The sequence below is a fragment of the Grus americana genome, chromosome 3 (assembly GCF_028858705.1).
Source record: "Grus americana isolate bGruAme1 chromosome 3, bGruAme1.mat, whole genome shotgun sequence".
In the NCBI taxonomy this organism is placed as follows: domain Eukaryota; kingdom Metazoa; phylum Chordata; class Aves; order Gruiformes; family Gruidae; genus Grus; species Grus americana.
In genome coordinates this window covers 901,194-918,094 of record NC_072854.1, presented here as the reverse complement: position 1 = coordinate 918,094, position 16,901 = coordinate 901,194, and the positions used below count along the sequence as shown (strand labels likewise).

General features: G+C 50.0%; 1 protein-coding gene across 3 annotated transcripts in view; it reads left to right on the top strand.

Moving 5' to 3' along the window:
- The first annotated feature begins 9,200 nt into the window (after positions 1-9,200).
- ASXL2 (ASXL transcriptional regulator 2) overlaps positions 9,201-16,901 on the top strand; it is a 128,151-nt gene continuing 120,450 nt past the window's right edge. For 2 of the 3 annotated variants that reach the window (XR_008576272.1, XM_054819364.1), the window contains exon 1: positions 9,201-9,430. Coding sequence is in view for 1 of the 3 variants with exons in the window: in XM_054819364.1 (XP_054675339.1) it covers positions 9,374-9,430 (57 nt within the window). In the remaining 2 variants the exon portion in view is untranslated. The remainder of the gene's footprint in view (positions 9,431-16,901) is intronic. The other variant, XR_008576274.1, reaches the window with a different exon arrangement.

The following is a 16,901-nucleotide window of genomic DNA, read 5'->3' as shown; positions in this document are numbered from 1 at the left end:
TGACACACCAGGACTAGAGAACTGTCCTTGCACTGGACAGACAAACCTCCTGGCCCGGCATTCAGCTCCAGCTGCCACGTAGGGACTTTAAAGCTCCGGGGAGCTTTATTGCCAAACTCCTTTTGTCCCTATGGGGGAAAGTAAGCAAATATCTTCAAGAACATACTCAATGTCTTCTGAATTTTGAGTCACCACCACTTATATTGCTTCTGCGGGCATAATCACATGCCAGGGAAGTAAGGGCGGTATGTGAGCAGATCAGTCTCTCTGTAGGCTCTCTCATACATAAGCAGAAGCAAGAAAAATTGGATAAGAAGCAAAAAAAGAGTCTTTATCTCTGCTGCCTTCTGTTAGCACTTGTGACTTCTAAAAATTAATGTTCATTTGCTAATGTCACAACTTGACTCTAAGTCTTACAATATTTAGATATACTCTTAAAATCCATGACCATGAAGAATAAGACTGGATAATAATTTGAGCTTTAATATTTTAGTTTCTTGTATGAAAATAATTTTCTAGCCATTGAAACAATAGAAACAAAGTTGAAAAATGACCATAGAACATCCTAAATCTTCACAAACAATAAATTTCAGCTTTGTTTCATTTTTAGCAGGGTACTGGATTTTTGTCTGTTTGTTGTGTTTCTGCAGATAACACTGCTGGTCTAACATCCCTCTCCAAAAAGGCAAAATCTTGATTTGGTTTTACGCTCAGCTTGGCACAGGTGCAAATCAGGGAGAAGTCAGACTTTCAGATCAAAGCGTTGTGTGCAAAGTTATGAACGATTGCCATCGGAGTGGGCTTTTGTAACAGGTAGGACTAAAGTATCCTGGGCTGCGTGTCCAGCAGCGTGAGCAGCAGGTCGAGGGAGGGGATTCTGCCCCTCTGCTCCGCTCTGCTGAGACCCCCCTGCAGTGCTGCGTCCAGCTCGGGGGTCCCCAGCACAAGAAGGACATGGAGCTGTTGGAGCCAGGCCAGAGGAGGCCACGGAGATGAGGCGAGGGCTGGAGCACCTCTGCTCTGGAGACCTCAGGCTGAGAGAGTTGGGCTGGTTCAGCCTGGAGAAGAGAAGGCTGCGCGGAGACCTTAGAGCCCCTTCCAGTCCCCAAAGGGGCTCCAGGAAAGCTGGAGAGGGGCTGGTGCCAAGGGCAGGGAGTGACAGGCCAAGGGGAATGGCCTGAAGCTGCAGGAGGGGAGATGGAGATGGGATGTGAGGCAGAAATCCTTCCCTGTGAGGGTGCTGAGGCCCTGGCACAGGGTGCCCAGAGAAGCTGGGGCTGCCCCTGGCTCCCTGGCAGTGTTCAAGGCCAGGTTGGATGGGGCTTTGGGCAAGCTGGGCTAGTGGAGGGTGTCCCTGCCCATGGCAGGGGTGGCACTGGGTGGGCTGGGAGGTCCCTGCCCACCCAAACCCGTCAGGGATTCTGTGATTCTATGAAGTCACTTGTGTGCGTGTCATTAAAAGAAGATGGAAGTCAAATAACATATTAGAAGAAAAGCAAGTTGGGTGAATAGTGTGGATGTTCCTTCAAGAGTCTGTGGGTACAGCTCTGCCGCACAAGGTGAACCTGAGCAGTGCAGGCTTTCTAGGTAAAAGCAGCCAACATAACTTGTGTCAGTTCTCTGAACTGCAGTATCAAATCAGGCTATTTGATGCATCGCCTAGAGTAAGCTATCAGGGAAATGTGATACTCATCCTCGGGTAGGAGCAGAGAGAAACAGAATTAGTTGGAATAGAATTTGTTAGACTGGCAGATTTGGGGTTTCTGAGCATGTTTCGAGCATTAGACCAAAGCAAGGGCAGTTTTCAGCTGGCTGGGAATGATGATCTCCTCCCGACTGTTGCTGTGCTCCCAGTGCCCAACTCCTCAGTCTTAGAGAATCATAGAATCATAGAATCTCTAAGGTTGGAAAAGACCTCTAAGATCATCAAGTCCAACCGTCTTGCACCCATTTGGGTAAGGTCATGCCTGAAGCAGAATTTTCTTGCGAGGGATGAGAACGGTGGGTTTCTCCACACCCTTACAGCACATTGTTAACAGGATACAAAGGAGAAGAGGAACGGTAAATGCTCGAATGTGTTGTCCTGTTGTCTGAAGCCATAAGGAGATGGTAAATAGAAAGCCCCCCTTAGATACATTGGGGGACAGAATTTTATCTAGCAGGCTCCACAATGAATCAATGCACTGTTTCTTCTGTACGTTTTTTTCTAGAAATCCTTGTGTTAATCTCTTCAGTGTGGGAAGAGTGGGAGGGAAGTCTTTGCTGTTAAGAAAGCCTGTGGAGCAAATTATTTTCCCAGGAAAGGCTCGGGTAGTTCGATTCAAGCCTCAGCAGAAGCAGGTGGCAAGCAGACCCATTTGCTGCCACAGCCCGTGGTCTCAGGCCGAGCTGGCGGTTCTGCGCAGGCAGCGGGCAGAAGATGCTCCGTGCAGCTGCGGGGGTCCCTGGGGAGTCAGCCAGCTCCTCCGCCCTGCCCTCCTGGGCAGGGAGCCCGCTCCTCGCTTGCTGACCAGGATGTTGGTTTGGGGTTGGGTTTGGGGGTTTTTGGTTGGGTTTGGGTTTTTGTTTTTTTTTTTTACTTTGCCTCCTCATAACAACTACTGGCTTTACTTCTAAAACCAGCTCTACGTGCCTTGGGTTTATGTGCTTATATGCTCCTCTGAACAAGGAAACTGTGGTACAGTAGATGATGTGATCTATGTAGCAGTAGCAATAATAATAATAATAATAATAATAATAATGAAGAAATATATGCCTTGGTGAGTCATGCCTGCTTATGTTTATTTTTACTTTGGAAGATGGGCTTTCAGGCTCCAGAGTGCAACACAGACCACGGCTACTTGAGTTTTACAGCGGCTTCTCTTCCTGGAGATAGGTTCCCAACTCAGACGCGAGGCTGAAGGAGCACGTTACATCCCAGCTTTGCTTCGTGTTGTCTGTATCGCTGGGTGCCAATGCGGGGGGTGTGAACGGGGCAATACACAAACTTATCCTTGATGTTATACTTTAAAAGGAATAATGTGGGGAATGTGGTAGACACCACCTGTGGGAGTTGTGGGTTTGTGACTTACGAGCAGAAAGAGTGTCTTCTGAAAGGAATTTTGATGCCTAATCTTGTCTGTCCTAGTCCTTGAAAAACGTAGGTTTGTTCCATCACAGGACGTGATTAGGAGGAAAGGAAGATTGTGTGAACTGATGGACCGGATTTGGAACTAGAAGTGCAGGAGAAAATCGCTGCTGTCTCGGCTCAGCAGTGCCCAGCTTTCAGCTGACTGAAAATCGGGAGATGAATATGCTGGATATGGAACTCAGTGCTGTAAGAAACATCAACTACGGGCTGGCTTTTTAATGCTCAGTCTCCAATGATAAGTATTTGCTACTCACATTGTAGAATTCAGACCTCTTGGTTGTAGAGCGGAATTGCCCTGTGACCTCAGAAATACATCACGCGTGCAGGGGGCAATGACTACCTAAGCGTGAAAGACGAGACAACAGGTAGCTATAGGAGACAAAGCTTACATTTTAAGGCGTAGAAATAAGCCGGTTTGAAAATCGATCAAGCAGAGAGTGGAGGCTGGCATTACAAGTTGAGTGGATTTGGGAATATATTTGAATGTTAGATGATAAGTAGAGTAGGATGTGAAAGCTTTTGACAAAGAAGAGAGGGATCTCATTTCTAACGTGTTAAAAGCCAGAGAAGAGTTACATGGGGAAGAGTAATTCTGGGTTAGAAAACGACGAAACAAAAATGGATGGATATAATCAGGGCATGACTGCATTGGAGAAGGATTTTGCAGTAACTGAGGTACAATATGTGACAGCCTGCATGAGATTTGTTTGATTGAAAGAAAAGCTGCTCTATTAGATATCTTACACACCGCTACCATCCGTCCTGATGAAGGTGGTATATTCCGTGGTATAACTCCGCCGCGCCTAGCATCTGCTGATATAAGGCCTCTGCATCAGCGGGTTCTTACATCAAAGGTGCAAATTAAACTCTGTTCCTCTCAGAAGCCAGTTTTGAACTTCTAAATGGTCACCCGGAGCAGGGTGCAAACGAGGAGGGGAGAAGTCAGGCCGGTGTCTGTGTCCCAGTATGACGTATAGATTCAACCAGCTCCGAGGACTGCTGCGCTGGCTGATGTAATATACTTGGAGAACTTGAAGTGCAGGGGGATCAGTTCCCCAGAAATATTGAATTCAACGACACAGTAAGTTGCAAAAGGACGCTTTGTCGCTAGACCTAATTTCTCCAGCATTTTCGGCCAGACAGAGGATGCTTGCCCAAGACTGTTGAACAGTGCTGTGAATGGGCGCAGCCGAATGGCATCTAGCACAAACCTCACCATCGACTGGAAACATTAGGGCTACTTTCAAAAGAGAAGAGTTATAATTAACGGTGTGTTGAGCTTTTGAAGCATGCACATGTGATTTTTTGGTGTGTATTTAATTAACTGGTAGTTTAAGCTAAATAAACCGATGATGTACGCCAACTATACCTAAGTAAATGAATTACCATTTGTCCAATTTGTTTGTAAAGAACCGATATTTATGAAAATATGATCTCCATATTTGTTTCTATGCACTGGCCACACATCTCATTTTGTATCTTTGCTCTATTTTCAGAAGAGGGCAGGACAGGATGATAGGAGGCTGCCGGAATGCCCTATACATACAGACGTGGTCTGAGCCAAGGCAACGTGGAGATGAGCCTGGAGTTGCCTTACATCTGTAACTGAATCTGGCCTCTTCGTCAGAGCAGAGAAAGCCCTAAACAGGCCTGCAATTTAGTTCTCAGGTTTTGAAAGGCATTTTGGTACCTGAACCTCGCTTGTATGCTCCAATTGCTACAGAATTGAAGGATCTGCAAGATTTTTTGTCATTAATCCACAGCAAAAGAGAGCAGAACGTCTATAACTGACAAAGATAACCTCTGCTTCTTGCTGACAGTTCCCAGGCACTGATTTGTGGAAAGACTATAATGGTCATAACATAAAATTTCTTAGATAAAGATTTTAAAATTCTGTTTACGTATCTAGGGTAAGTGTCCCCCTCACCTATACTCTTAAAACTCAACATTTCATGGAAATTTTTGCAGAAAATGTTTATATTTTATCAACCAGGGAAGTGGTGGAGTCCCCATCCCTGGAGGGATTGAAAAGACGTGGAGATGTGGTGCTTGGGGACATGGGTTAGTGGTGGGCTTGGCAGGGTGAGGTTAATGGTTGGACTTGATGATCTTAAAGGTCTTTTCCAACCAAAATGATTCTGTGGTTCTATTCTGATTCTGACCATAACTCCGAACTTGCCAGGGAGATGACTTAGAAAGAGGACTGTGTTAATGTGCATTCTGCTGCCTAGCCGTACTTCACTCTAACTTCCAGGGTTTTAAGAAAGAAAAAGTGTTCATTTTGGATAAAGTCAAACCAGATCATTCATCTAAGGAAATATTTGTGGCATAAGATAATCATGTATCAATTGATTCATCTTAAGGATGTGAGACATCATGTTATTCCACTCAGGATTTAGAATCATAGAATCATTTACATTAAGCCTGGTGTTCTAAATCTTAAGTTACTGTATGAAGGTCATTTAATTTCCAAATTGGAAGTCAGATAAGCTGGAAGATATTAATCACTGGCTTTTGGATTGACAGTTCTATGATTCTATGACAAATGACATGGCCACAGCAGCAAGCAACCTTATCTGATAGTAACTGACGGCAGGAAAGGACAAAGTGGGAATGATAGAATCGTAGAAGTGTTTTGGTTGGAAAAGACCTTTAACATCATCAAGTCCAACCATTAACCTCACCCTGCCAAGCCCACCACTAACCCATGTCCCCAAGCACCACATCTCCACGTCTTTTCAATCCCTCCAGGGATGGGGACTCCACCACTTCCCTGGGCAGCCTGTCCCAGGGCTTGACAACCCTTTGGGGGAAGACATTTCTCCTCATCTCCAACCTGAACCTCCCCTGGCACAACTTGAGGCCGTTCCCTCTTGTCCTATCGCTTGTTACTTGGGAGAAGAGACCGACCCCACCTGGCTGCACCCTCCTTCCAGGTAGTTGCAGAGAGCGACCAGGTCTCCCCTCAGACTCCTGTTCTCCAGGCTCAACACCCCCAGGTCCCTCAGCCGCTCCCATCACACTTGTGCTCCAGACCTTGCACCACTTGGTTGCCCTTCTCTGGACACGCTCCAGCACCTCAATGTCCTTCTTGGAGTGAGGGGCCCAACACTGAACTCAGCACTTGAGGTGCGGCCTCACCAGTGCCGAGTACAGGGGGACGGTCACTGCCCTGGTCCTGCTGGCCACACTGCTTCCAATAGAACAATTCTGTTGTTCTAATTCTATTAACACCACTAAGCCACAAGAAACAATGAAGGCATCTCACCAGGTACAGGGGGACATGAGGAGCCAGAGAAAAACGTCAGATGGTTACGTATTGGCTGGCAGTGCGACCTCACCACAAATCAGAGAAGTGGCATGTTGGCTACAGGAGGAAAAATTACCAGTCCCCCTGTATTTGGCACTGTTGGGGCCTCACATTGAATAAAGTTTTAATCTGTGATCCCTCCAGCTCAAGTGGGATGGGGAGAAACTGGAGAGATCCAGCTCAGGGCTACCAAGCTGCTCGAGGTCCTGGGGCATGCGACGCACAAGGAGAGGCTGGGGAGCAGGGCTTGCTCGGCTGAGTGAAAAGGGGGCAAACAGGAGCAGCCCACAGATACGTAAGGGACGGCTGCGAAGCCAAACAGCTCTCGGTACTGGGGCATAACGAGGGGCGGTGGCTCCAACCACAGTCAGGAGGTTCAGGTTGGACAGCAGGAGAAACTCCTCCAGAAGGTGTAGGTGAGCACAGGCTGCCCTGGCCAGCGGGGGATCTCCAGGCTCGGATGATTTCAGGACACGGCCAGACAGAGCTGCAGTTAACCAGCCTAATGCTGCTGCAGGTGAGACCTCCCGATGTCTCTTCCAGCCAACACCTCTACAACCTCCTGACTCACAAGATAAATCCCAGAATCCCAGACTGGTTCAGGTTGGAAGGGACCTCAAAGCCCATCCAGTTCCAACCCCCCTGCCATGGGCAGGGACACCCTCCACTAGCCCAGGTTGCCCAAAGCCCCATCCAACCTGGCCTTGAACACTGCCAGGGAGCCAGGGGCAGCCCCAGCTTCTCTGGGCACCCTGTGCCAGGGCCTCAGCACCCTCACAGGGAAGGATTTCTGCCTCACATCCCATCTCCATCTCCCCTCCTGCAGCTTCAGGCCATGCCCCTTGGCCTGTCACTACACTCCCTGATAAACAGCCCCTCTCCAAATGCTGAAAGCTGCTCTAACGTCACGGGTTGCAGCATGTACTGTATCGCCTTTTAGTAAAATAAGCAAGCTGTAATTCTGGGAGTCAGTTTAAGATTCCCTTGTGAGGTGGAGAAGTGGCCTCGAGTCCTAGATCCTGGATTGGCTCATCTCTTTCACAGCCTCGGTGAGTGATTTTTCCCCAGACTGGTTCATAATGAGAACTTGCTCCTTTCCCTTGATGCTCAGTTCAACGTTGTCTTGTACGACCATTTGCGCTGCACATTGATGCCCATTACTCTGTTTTGGCTTTGCTGTCCAGCCGCTGCACACAAGCGTGCAGCCCACCGAAGGTGCTACGAGACCTGAGGTGTACAAACACCTCTAAGGACACCAGCCTGAACTTTCTCGTGTCCCTGGCATGGTATCCACTGGCGGTGGCTTTCCCACACAGACACATACTACAATTTTCCACATTCTCTTCCCATAGAAACAGGAACATATGATGCTGCACACCGTGAGAAGCTGCTCATTTTTCTCTGAAACCACAATACGGAAAGAGCAACCATTTGAGATGCTGTGTAGATGTACATCATTTGCAGGTAGGTAACAAGGGCTGGCTTGCAAATAGCGTGATCATTAGTTTGTCTATCCAGTGATATCCCTGCTTTCATGGGAGAGAAGATGGAAATAAAATCACAAGTCTGGGTGGGGTGAGAATGTCACTTGGGAGCTGCTGAGGCTTCCAAGGGCAGGAGTGGCTTTGGGTTGAGAGAAGATGGGAGCGGACTGCAATGCTGGAGGATGAGGTGGAACGGGGGGAGAGCTCTGCTCAAAAGGGGACTGGGAGCGTGTGGAGCGGCATTGCGGGAGGAGAGCGGCCAACGGCTGGGACAGCCTGTCGTGGGAGCAGGGAATGGCGGCGTGAGGGAGAAGGTGGTTAGTTGGTGGGCCGTGTGATGGAGGAGGCTGCAGGAGGGAGCAAGGGGAGCTGCAGGGTCCGTGTGAGCAGATGTGTGCAGGGTGGAGGTGCCAACAGAGGAAGATGGCACCCGGGGGCTGGTTAACTGCGACCGAGTGGAGGGAGCTCGATGCCAGAGGATGGGACAGGTGCTAGGGACAAGAACACAGCTGCAATTAAGCAGCGGCTGGCTGCATGGTGCAAGGTTAGTTGGGGTACGCTGGGCAGAGGGAAGGCGGTGCGTGGCTGGGTAGTGAAGGGCAAAGCAGGGGACACGAGTGGCTGGGTGCTGCAACCGTGCAGCAATGGCCGGCGAGGGGCCGAGCGTGGCGGCCCTGGGGGTGGGCTGGGGCAGGCACTAGTGGGACGGGGGTCCGAGACTCTCTGTGTCTGGCGGGACGGGGCAGTGGGCAGCAGCAGGGGCTGGGCGTGGGGAGGGCGGCGGCCGCCCCATGGCAAACGCTGGCTGCGGGCACCCGGGCGCAGGCAGCGAGGGGGGTGGCTGGTGACCGTGAGGGCAACGGGCTGCCATAGCGCGGGCGACCGGGGCTGACGGAGCCTCTGGCCGCAGGGGAAGGAAGAGGAGCCGGAGGCCGCTGGTGGCGGCGGGGGAGCGGAGCTGGTGGCAGGGGACAGCCGGGACCGCTGCCGCCGGGGAGGCCGCTGTACCGCCCGGGGGAGAGGCGGCCCTGAGGGGAGCCGCGAGCAGAGCCCTCCTCCCGCCGCCGCCATTCCCCTCAGGCCCCGGCGCGCGCAGCGGGGAGAGGCGGGAGCGCGGTGGGGGGCGGCCGCGCCCTTTGGCAGCCGCCGCGGGGCAGGCAGCGCGCATGCGCAGGGCGGGGGGCGGGCGAGGCTCTTCGGACGGAGGCTCCGCCCCCGCGGCCCTTACAGTAGGTGGAGTCACGCGGGCGGGGTCACATGACCGGGGCCCTTTACAGTAGGATCCCAATATGGCAGCGGCGGCGGGCGCTGGGGCTGTCGCGGTCGGGGCCGCCCGTGTTTAGGGCCGCCGCCCGCCCCGGCTCCCCCCGCGCCCCCTCCGCCTTCCCCTCCCGGGCGGAAGGAGCCCCCAGGATACCTCGGAGTGAGCTGCGCCCCGCCGCGTCCGACATGAGGGAGAAGGGCCGCAGGAAGAAGGGCAGGACCTGGGCAGAGGCCGCCCGGACGGTACGCGGGGCCTGCGGCCGGGGGGGGGGCGGCGGTGGCGAGCTGGAGGCCGCCGGGGCGGGTCAGAGGCCTCTCGGCCGCACCGGGCTGTGTGGGCTCCCTCCTGCGGGGCGGCGGCGGCCGGTCCCGGCGCGCATGGCCCCGCTCGGAGCTCGGCGCGGCGGGCGGCCCTGGTGGTGGTGGCGGCGGGGGGGGGTCGGGGCAGCCTCGGCCGTGCGGGGCCGGCCGGGTGCGGGGCGAGGTGCCGCTCGGGCTGTGCGAGCTGCCGGCCTGTCTCTGCCTGCAACTTTGTTCCTGCGCCGCGCGCTTGCATAGGCAGGTTTTTTTTATTTTGACCTGTTCTCCAGTTGCTTCATGTTTCTGGGCACCGATTTATACGGGAAGCTTTGCGGGGGAGGGATTGCCTCCTCGGATTTGCAAAATGCTGCGGTTAACGGGGATGTAAATAATGTTGGCAAGCAAGTGACATGCACAAGGTTGGCGTTTGGGTTCCCCCCCCCCTTATTTCACGTCTTTCATGTAGCAGAACTTGTTGCAGTAGGAGCTGCTGCGTTGCCTCGGGTCAGGTAGCGAGTCGTGAACTGTAAGAGGAGAATTTTTCTCTTCTGCTTTCCCAGTCTGACAGTCCTTGTTACCATGCTGTTTTCAGGGTGGGCTTCCCATAGCTTCTGTGCGGGGCAGGCACGTTAGAGGGTGGATAAAAGAAAAGGGAAGTTGAGTAGTGGGACAGGCGTGAGAGAGAGGAAACCAAACGAGTGCAACCTGCAGGAGCTGAACAGAAGTGTTGAATTGTGAAAGTACAGCACATGCTTCTGAGAGATCTGTATTTGCAGTGTGGATTCAAATCTGCCAAACGGAGAGGGGGAGGAGTTCAGGTTCTATCATAACTATTCTGAAAGAGGTATCTGTTAAAACAAGACTTGAAAAGTCTGGTTAGAAAGCAAATGTAAATAGGCATCTGTGGCTGAGGCTTGCAAGTGCTATTTTCATAAATAATAATCTATTTGGATCTTGTATTTACAGTTTGAAGGGCATCAAAATAGCTATTCTTCTTTCAGGAGATATGGTGCAGTTAATGATTTTAAGACTAGAAGATGCTATCCCACGGAGGGACGCTTTGGCTTCTCTGTATATGTTTTTCTGTAACTTTTTTTTAACAATTTGCCTTGAAAAAAGAGTGGAAGAATCTCCAGTGTAGGGTATAAATGGGACCAGATCTCTTTCAGCCTGTGTGCGCTGCTGTTCGTCCACTGATTTCTTCCAGAATCCACTTAAAGGCTAAAACTTGTATTTAGAAAGGCTGCACTGAAAACTATCAAAACTGAAGGTTACACATTACCCTGGGTTGCATACCTAGATTCATGGCAGAGGCAGCCAAGATGAGGGAAAGATGAGTAAATGCTTGCCAAAACCTCAGGTTTGGCAAACGTTTCTATTTGTGTATTCAGCGGGAATGTTAAAATATTCTGGTCAAACTCCAACTCCAATCTTCAAAAAGTTTTCCTGCGTTTTTGGTTTGAAATAATGTCTTTTGATTCTTGTCCTAGCTTGTGTGCTCGTATTGGCTTCTCAGCTGCCGGTGGTTGAAGCTCGTAGGGTATATTATAAAACCACGTTAAGAAATGCAGCAGCTCTTGGGTACCCTATTCTTCTGCTCCTGAAAGGTAACCAAAAACTTTCCTCAAGCTTGAGAAACCTTCCGTTTTGTCTTCAGCGTAGCGTTGCATTTCTGCGCGCTCTTGCAGAGTTAGTTCAGTTGCTGAGCTCTCTAAGCTGGTCGCTGTGGAGTGGCGTGAGCCGTGATAGTCACAGGTCAGCGTGGAGCTGCAGGGGAAGGGGCTTGGGCTCGTGGCCATAGACCTGCCCATCCTGTCAACCCGCCCTGCGGTGGGCCCCGAGCAGCAGCCTAAGGGCGTCGCATCTGATGGTCGGTGGCGATTTTGTCCCCCCCCCTCTGCCTCCTCGCTCTGTCTGTCACCTCACCGCTGGTGCTCGTAGGTGGTTCGGGGAGCTAAACCAGCAAAAACCCATCGTCGTTATTGTGGTGCTGATTTGGCTTCGTGCCAGTTCAGTCTTCCTGACCAGGTATTTGGGATCAGGTGTCCTCCAGAGCAAGGGAGGTGATGGGGATGTGGGGAGAGCACCGAGGTAATGTCTACTTGAATTAGCTTCATCTGTTGTAGTAGCTCAGGGTTAGCTGGAAACAGGGTGGTAAGCAACAGAAGCACGGCCTTTCCATTCGGTGGAAGGACGTCGGTAGGTGTATGGACAAGGTGGATTCAGTGGGACTCAAGCTACGCTTGCTCTTGGATGTATAGGACCATTAATTGGAGCAGAATTGCAGTGTGAAGTAAGGAAAGGGTGCCCCGCGCGGGCAGTGCGCTCAGGGAGGAAGTTACTGTTGATAAACAACCTTTTTCTTATTTCCTGGCTCATTCTGTAGATTTGCAGCTGCAGATGACTGTTAACTTGTGACTTTTCTTGGGACAATTGCTGGGTGTCCCTGCAGTTCAAGTAAAAAGCTTCATTAAGGTAAGAAGCTGATACTGTATAGTACACAAGTTTAAGATAATAGTACACAATATTAAGATAAATACACTGTATACGTCTTAACCTGGAATATGCTCTTCAGAGACAGTGGTGGAGCAACCAAACTGCAGGGACGTGCCTGTGGGACAGTGTGTCTAGAGAGAAGAGATGGTTTCTCAAAATTCATGTTTCATATAGACAGCTGTATATTCTGCTGAAGACTAGAACAGGTGGATCACATCTGTACTGGTAGACTCCAGATTTTTAGGGCTTTTTTTTCTGGCCTGAAGGCCATCTCGCAGGGTCTGTGTGTATCCGTACTGCTGAGCCTCCATCCTTTGTACTGGATGATTGTGGTCAGGCTGCCTCTGGCAGGCTGGCCTGTGCTAATTCTTGAGCTGCACCGTAAACTGGTGCCTGGGCTCAGTTTGTAACCTGGCAGGCAGCTCTGTGCCAGGGACCTCACGTGAACCTCACGGTGCGGACAGCCGGGCTGGTCCCTGCGCAGTGCCCTGCTATGCTGAGCTGGAACACATGGCTGTGACGGGCTGGTGGTTATCAGAAAGCTGTAACTGATGCCTGTTAAGCTGCTGCGGGCAGATGAGAACAAGTATGCAGTAGTACTTGCTTCAGTCTGATTTGGGAAAGCATTATCATTGCCCTACTGAATTGATGTTCGCTGTGGTTGAAGGGAGCCAGCGGGACTTTGGTCCCGCAGCAGAGAAGTCCTGTGCTTTGTTCTGACTGCTCAGGTCTCAGAGTTGTTGCTGTTCCTCTTGCTTGTGTTTAATGTGGTCCTTGTGATGCAGCTTTCCAAAACGGAGAGGGACCAGAGCCGAAGGCTCCGTGCATCTTCCTGCTGCTGTCCGCTGTATGACGGAGTACGGCAGCAAGCGGGCTGTTGTGGTGCATTAAGTGACCTGCTTAGATCCAGGCAAGAAGCCCCGTTGCTGGACAGAAGCCATGAACAGGCTGTCTTTGTGCTTTGTTTGCGTGGAGGAAAGCGTACGCTGCCGTGTGCCAAGTTTAAAGAAATTTGGTGTTTGTTTTTCATGGGAAGTCCCTGTGTGTGACCTGACAAAACAGCTTTCTGCTCTACAGCCTCTGAGTACCGAGGCGTAGGGGCTGCGTGCGTGTGGGCTGAGTGCTCTTGCTGGAGATGGGCTCTACAGATCATCGGGGTCATCTGGGAACGCGAAATGCAGCCTTTTATGCTACCTGTTGGTGAGGGGGAGCTGCTGCAGCCGTGTCTTTTCCTGTGTGCTGGTTTCCTGCTGGGTCAAACTGATTACTTTGGCTTTGGAGGGTGGGAATCCAGTGCGAGAATGCCCTTGGGAAAGCAGATGGAGCCTAAATGTGTTGCAGTGGACATCTCTGAAGGCGTAGATGTCCAAGTATGAGTCCTGTCGTGATGCTGGCAGTTACTGTGCAGCTCTTGTGATGTGAACCTGGTTTCTCTCTTGCTGCAGGGGTTCGTTTGCATCACTTGTCAACTGAAGAATTAAAATGAAAAGACTTGCCATCTCTGAACCTGATAGCACAAAACAAACGATCTGATCTGGTGTTCACAGGCCCATCTGCTTTGTCAAACAGAAGATAATGTAGTGAGGTCAAAAGGCAAAATCCAGTAGAAAGCTGCTTTGTTAGGGAAATAAAGTCAACTTGCAGAAGCATGCCATTTATTAGGACTGTCCTTTTCACTAAGGTGCAATTTCCTGGGGGGTGATGGCGTAAGGTGCCTGAGGGGTGCCTGAGGGGTGCCGGTTTTCCCTGCTTTCTGTTAAAAGATGTATGTGAAGAGCAGGTGGAAGGATCCAAATTGTAGAAGTTGCCCGCTTGTCTCCAAGTGCCTGAGTCCATTTGCTGAAACTTGAAAATCTGCAGAGGTTCCAAGGCTGCTGCAAAACTACACAGAAATCCAGAGGATTCTGTAAAACATCACTTTGAGGGACTGATCAGCCTGGCAGACGATGCTGTTATTTTTTACTACTGCGTATTTCAGGTGCCCAGCTACAGCTTTTCAGCGTCGGGGTTGGCAGAGCTGAATTGTGTGTGCTTGCAGATTGGTTTTTGAGAGAAGAGTAGTACGGGGTGATGCCTGAGATGGATTTCTTCATTTCACCAGTCCTTCAGAGCTCTGATCGCTCCATCGGAAAAAATCTGGAGAATGATTTGAAGCGCAGCAGGCCCTTCCTGGTGAAGCTGAGAACTGACTTTTCAGCAAGGTGTTGAACGAGGTAGCGCTGTAGAAGGTTCAATGATTAATCAGAGCTTGTGAAATGAGCTGATAGTTGAAGCTGGTGATGCTTCCTATTAATTTTTTTTTGAGGGGGTTGTTTGTTGCTGTGTATTAGTTTTTTGGTGGTGGTTTTTTTTTTCATCCCTTAGGTATTACCACAGGTTCGTTCCCTGTTCTCAGTCTGTGTCTACGTACAAGACTTCTTCCACTGAGGACGAGAAGCAGTGGCTAAGGTCGGTCTGTCTGGTAAATGCTTTTGCAGAGACCGCTGCGGGACAGGCGTAGTGCGGTTGGTAGCCACTGCTCTGGTGACCGAGCCACTCTACGGTGTCCTTCTGCCACGTGATGTTATCTACGATTCTGCTAGCCAGGAAAATACCTTGGCAGCGTTTCTAGAGAAATAGACTCGTGGCTGCACAAGGCTGAACAAAAGTTGGCACCAACTTTGTCACATGTTAGTAGAGAACTGCATTTTTCTTTGCTACTTACTCATACGTGTCTTTTATCGACCACAGCACTTGGATGTATTTTTCCTGCATTTTTTCAAGGTTTTTTTTTTTTTTTTTTAAGGTCTTTACTGTAAAGTCAGCAGTTGCTCTGCAAATGTGAACTCCGTTTTGGCCCAGCATGGATTGTGTTCTCTGATATCTGCTCTTCTGGATGCCAGAACTAGTAGTGAACTTAAAGTTGCTTTAAACTCATCTTGGGAATCTGTAAGAGACAAGTGGAGGCTTAAAGAATTGGTTCTGATATGGAAATAGAATTTGGAAAGGATGAGGTGGAAGGGTAATCCACTTTAACTGCTGTAGCAAACCACCATACTACAGAATCTGTCCTTCTTCCAGTCACAATAATCCAGTTATTTGCCTGCCATTTAAAAAAAACTAATTTCCAAGTCATAGCCTGTGTTCCTGATAGGAACTTTAACTTCTTAAGGCGTCAAAATCCCTGTGAGTTATTACACGCACGTGTACCCGCTGCTTTGGATGAGTTGTACTTGCTGTGGCTGGAGTCGAGTAAGCTCGTTTGCCAGCTTTGTAGCTGATCTGCGGGGATGACGATGCAACGCTGTGCTAAGGGGTGGTTAATTTTACTAGTAGTAGTACAGCTTTGTTTAGAAGATACCCGAGGGGGGCTGGCTCTCGGTGTGAGGGTAGTGGAGTCCGTCTGTCCCAGCAAGTCCATGCACTCAGTAAAATCCTGGAGTGTTATTTCCCCCCCGCAGAGCAGGGCGGTGGCAGGTGTGGGAGCACCCAGCGCAGCACGAAAGAGGAAACGAAGAGCAGCGGTGCCAGGCCCCCGGGGAATCCCCGCCAGCTGCAGAGCGATGCAGCCCTGCCCGCGAGTGCCTCGCACGACAAGCTCGGGGTCGGGGGTTTGGGCAACTGCTCACCTCGTTCTGTGTTCCCGTAGGAAACTTCAACGGTACTGAAGGATCTTGAATGTGTTTACTTCTATTTTTATTTAAAACAATAAATGTAGTTTAGATATTAATTTTAATGGGGAGCTCAGATGCGCTTTTGCTTTGTCTCTCATTAACTTTATTTTAGCAAGGCAGGATTTGAAGTTATCGTGCAGACTTCCTTGAGTGAGCTCATCTCTAAAGCTGCAAGAGCATTGAAATGGCTTTTCTGCAAAAGTTGTGGTCTCCTTTCAAATCAGCTGAGAAATGTAGATGTGCAAGCGTGTCTTGAGCGTTTTTTGTGCAAGGCTTTTCCAAGTGAGAATGCTTGAGAACAAAAGCCAGTTGTTTCCCGGATATGGTCTTTGCAGCATCTGCAGAAGATGGTTTAAATGAACCTAACCATTGTGTAGCAACCAGCACATTGCCTAGTATCCTAAAGAAATGGAAGAATCGTCTCTTACTAAAATGTAGTTGGATTCTGGGTTTCATGCAAGCCTTTTCTACAAAAAGAGGGAAATTCAAATACTGTTTAAAACCTCTGGTTCAAAGTCTGCATGTTTGTGCACCGTTTGCATCAGCAAATGGCATGGAGTGATAAAATCACCCTGCGGAGAGAAATCGGTGGCGAGGAGTTGATATCAGTCCTGTGTCTGCTGCAGGGTTTTGCATCGAGGTAGCTCTGGTCTGACCCAGGGGGCTGAACTGTCGCTGCTGCCTGTGGCGTACTGGATGTGCTCTGAACCAAAAGGTGCTCCTCTGGCTTGGCCCAGAGGGAATCCATTGCCTTCTCCACTAGCTGCTCTGGAAGGTGAGCTGAAGCCTGGGAAGCAGAGACCGGCATCCTGAGTGCTCTCCTGAGCAGAGTTAAAACTATAATAATGTAGATGTAACAGGTGGGTCTTACGGCCCAAATATGCCAGTGCTGGATGAAGATCATCCTGTGGCTTTTTGGTTCAATTCTGCATATGCATCTGTTGCCTACAATGCAACACACCAGAAAACACACCTTAAAACACACCAGAAGCGGATGCTCGATCTATCTGTTTTTTTCTGTGATTGTCGGGTTCTCTGCTTATGTGGTTAGCTTAAACTGTATGGAGGAGTAACAACAGAGGGCCAAGAACAGCCAAGACATTTGGTCTAATTCTTCCTGTGTCTTTAAAACATCTCTGCTGTAACCAGCTGTGGGATCTTCTCAGAGTCTGATCTGAATTTGTGTCCAAATGAGGCAGCTTCAGTAGGACATACTGAAAATACTTTCACTGTTATTGAGTAGCCTTTCAAATAAAATGTGAGAC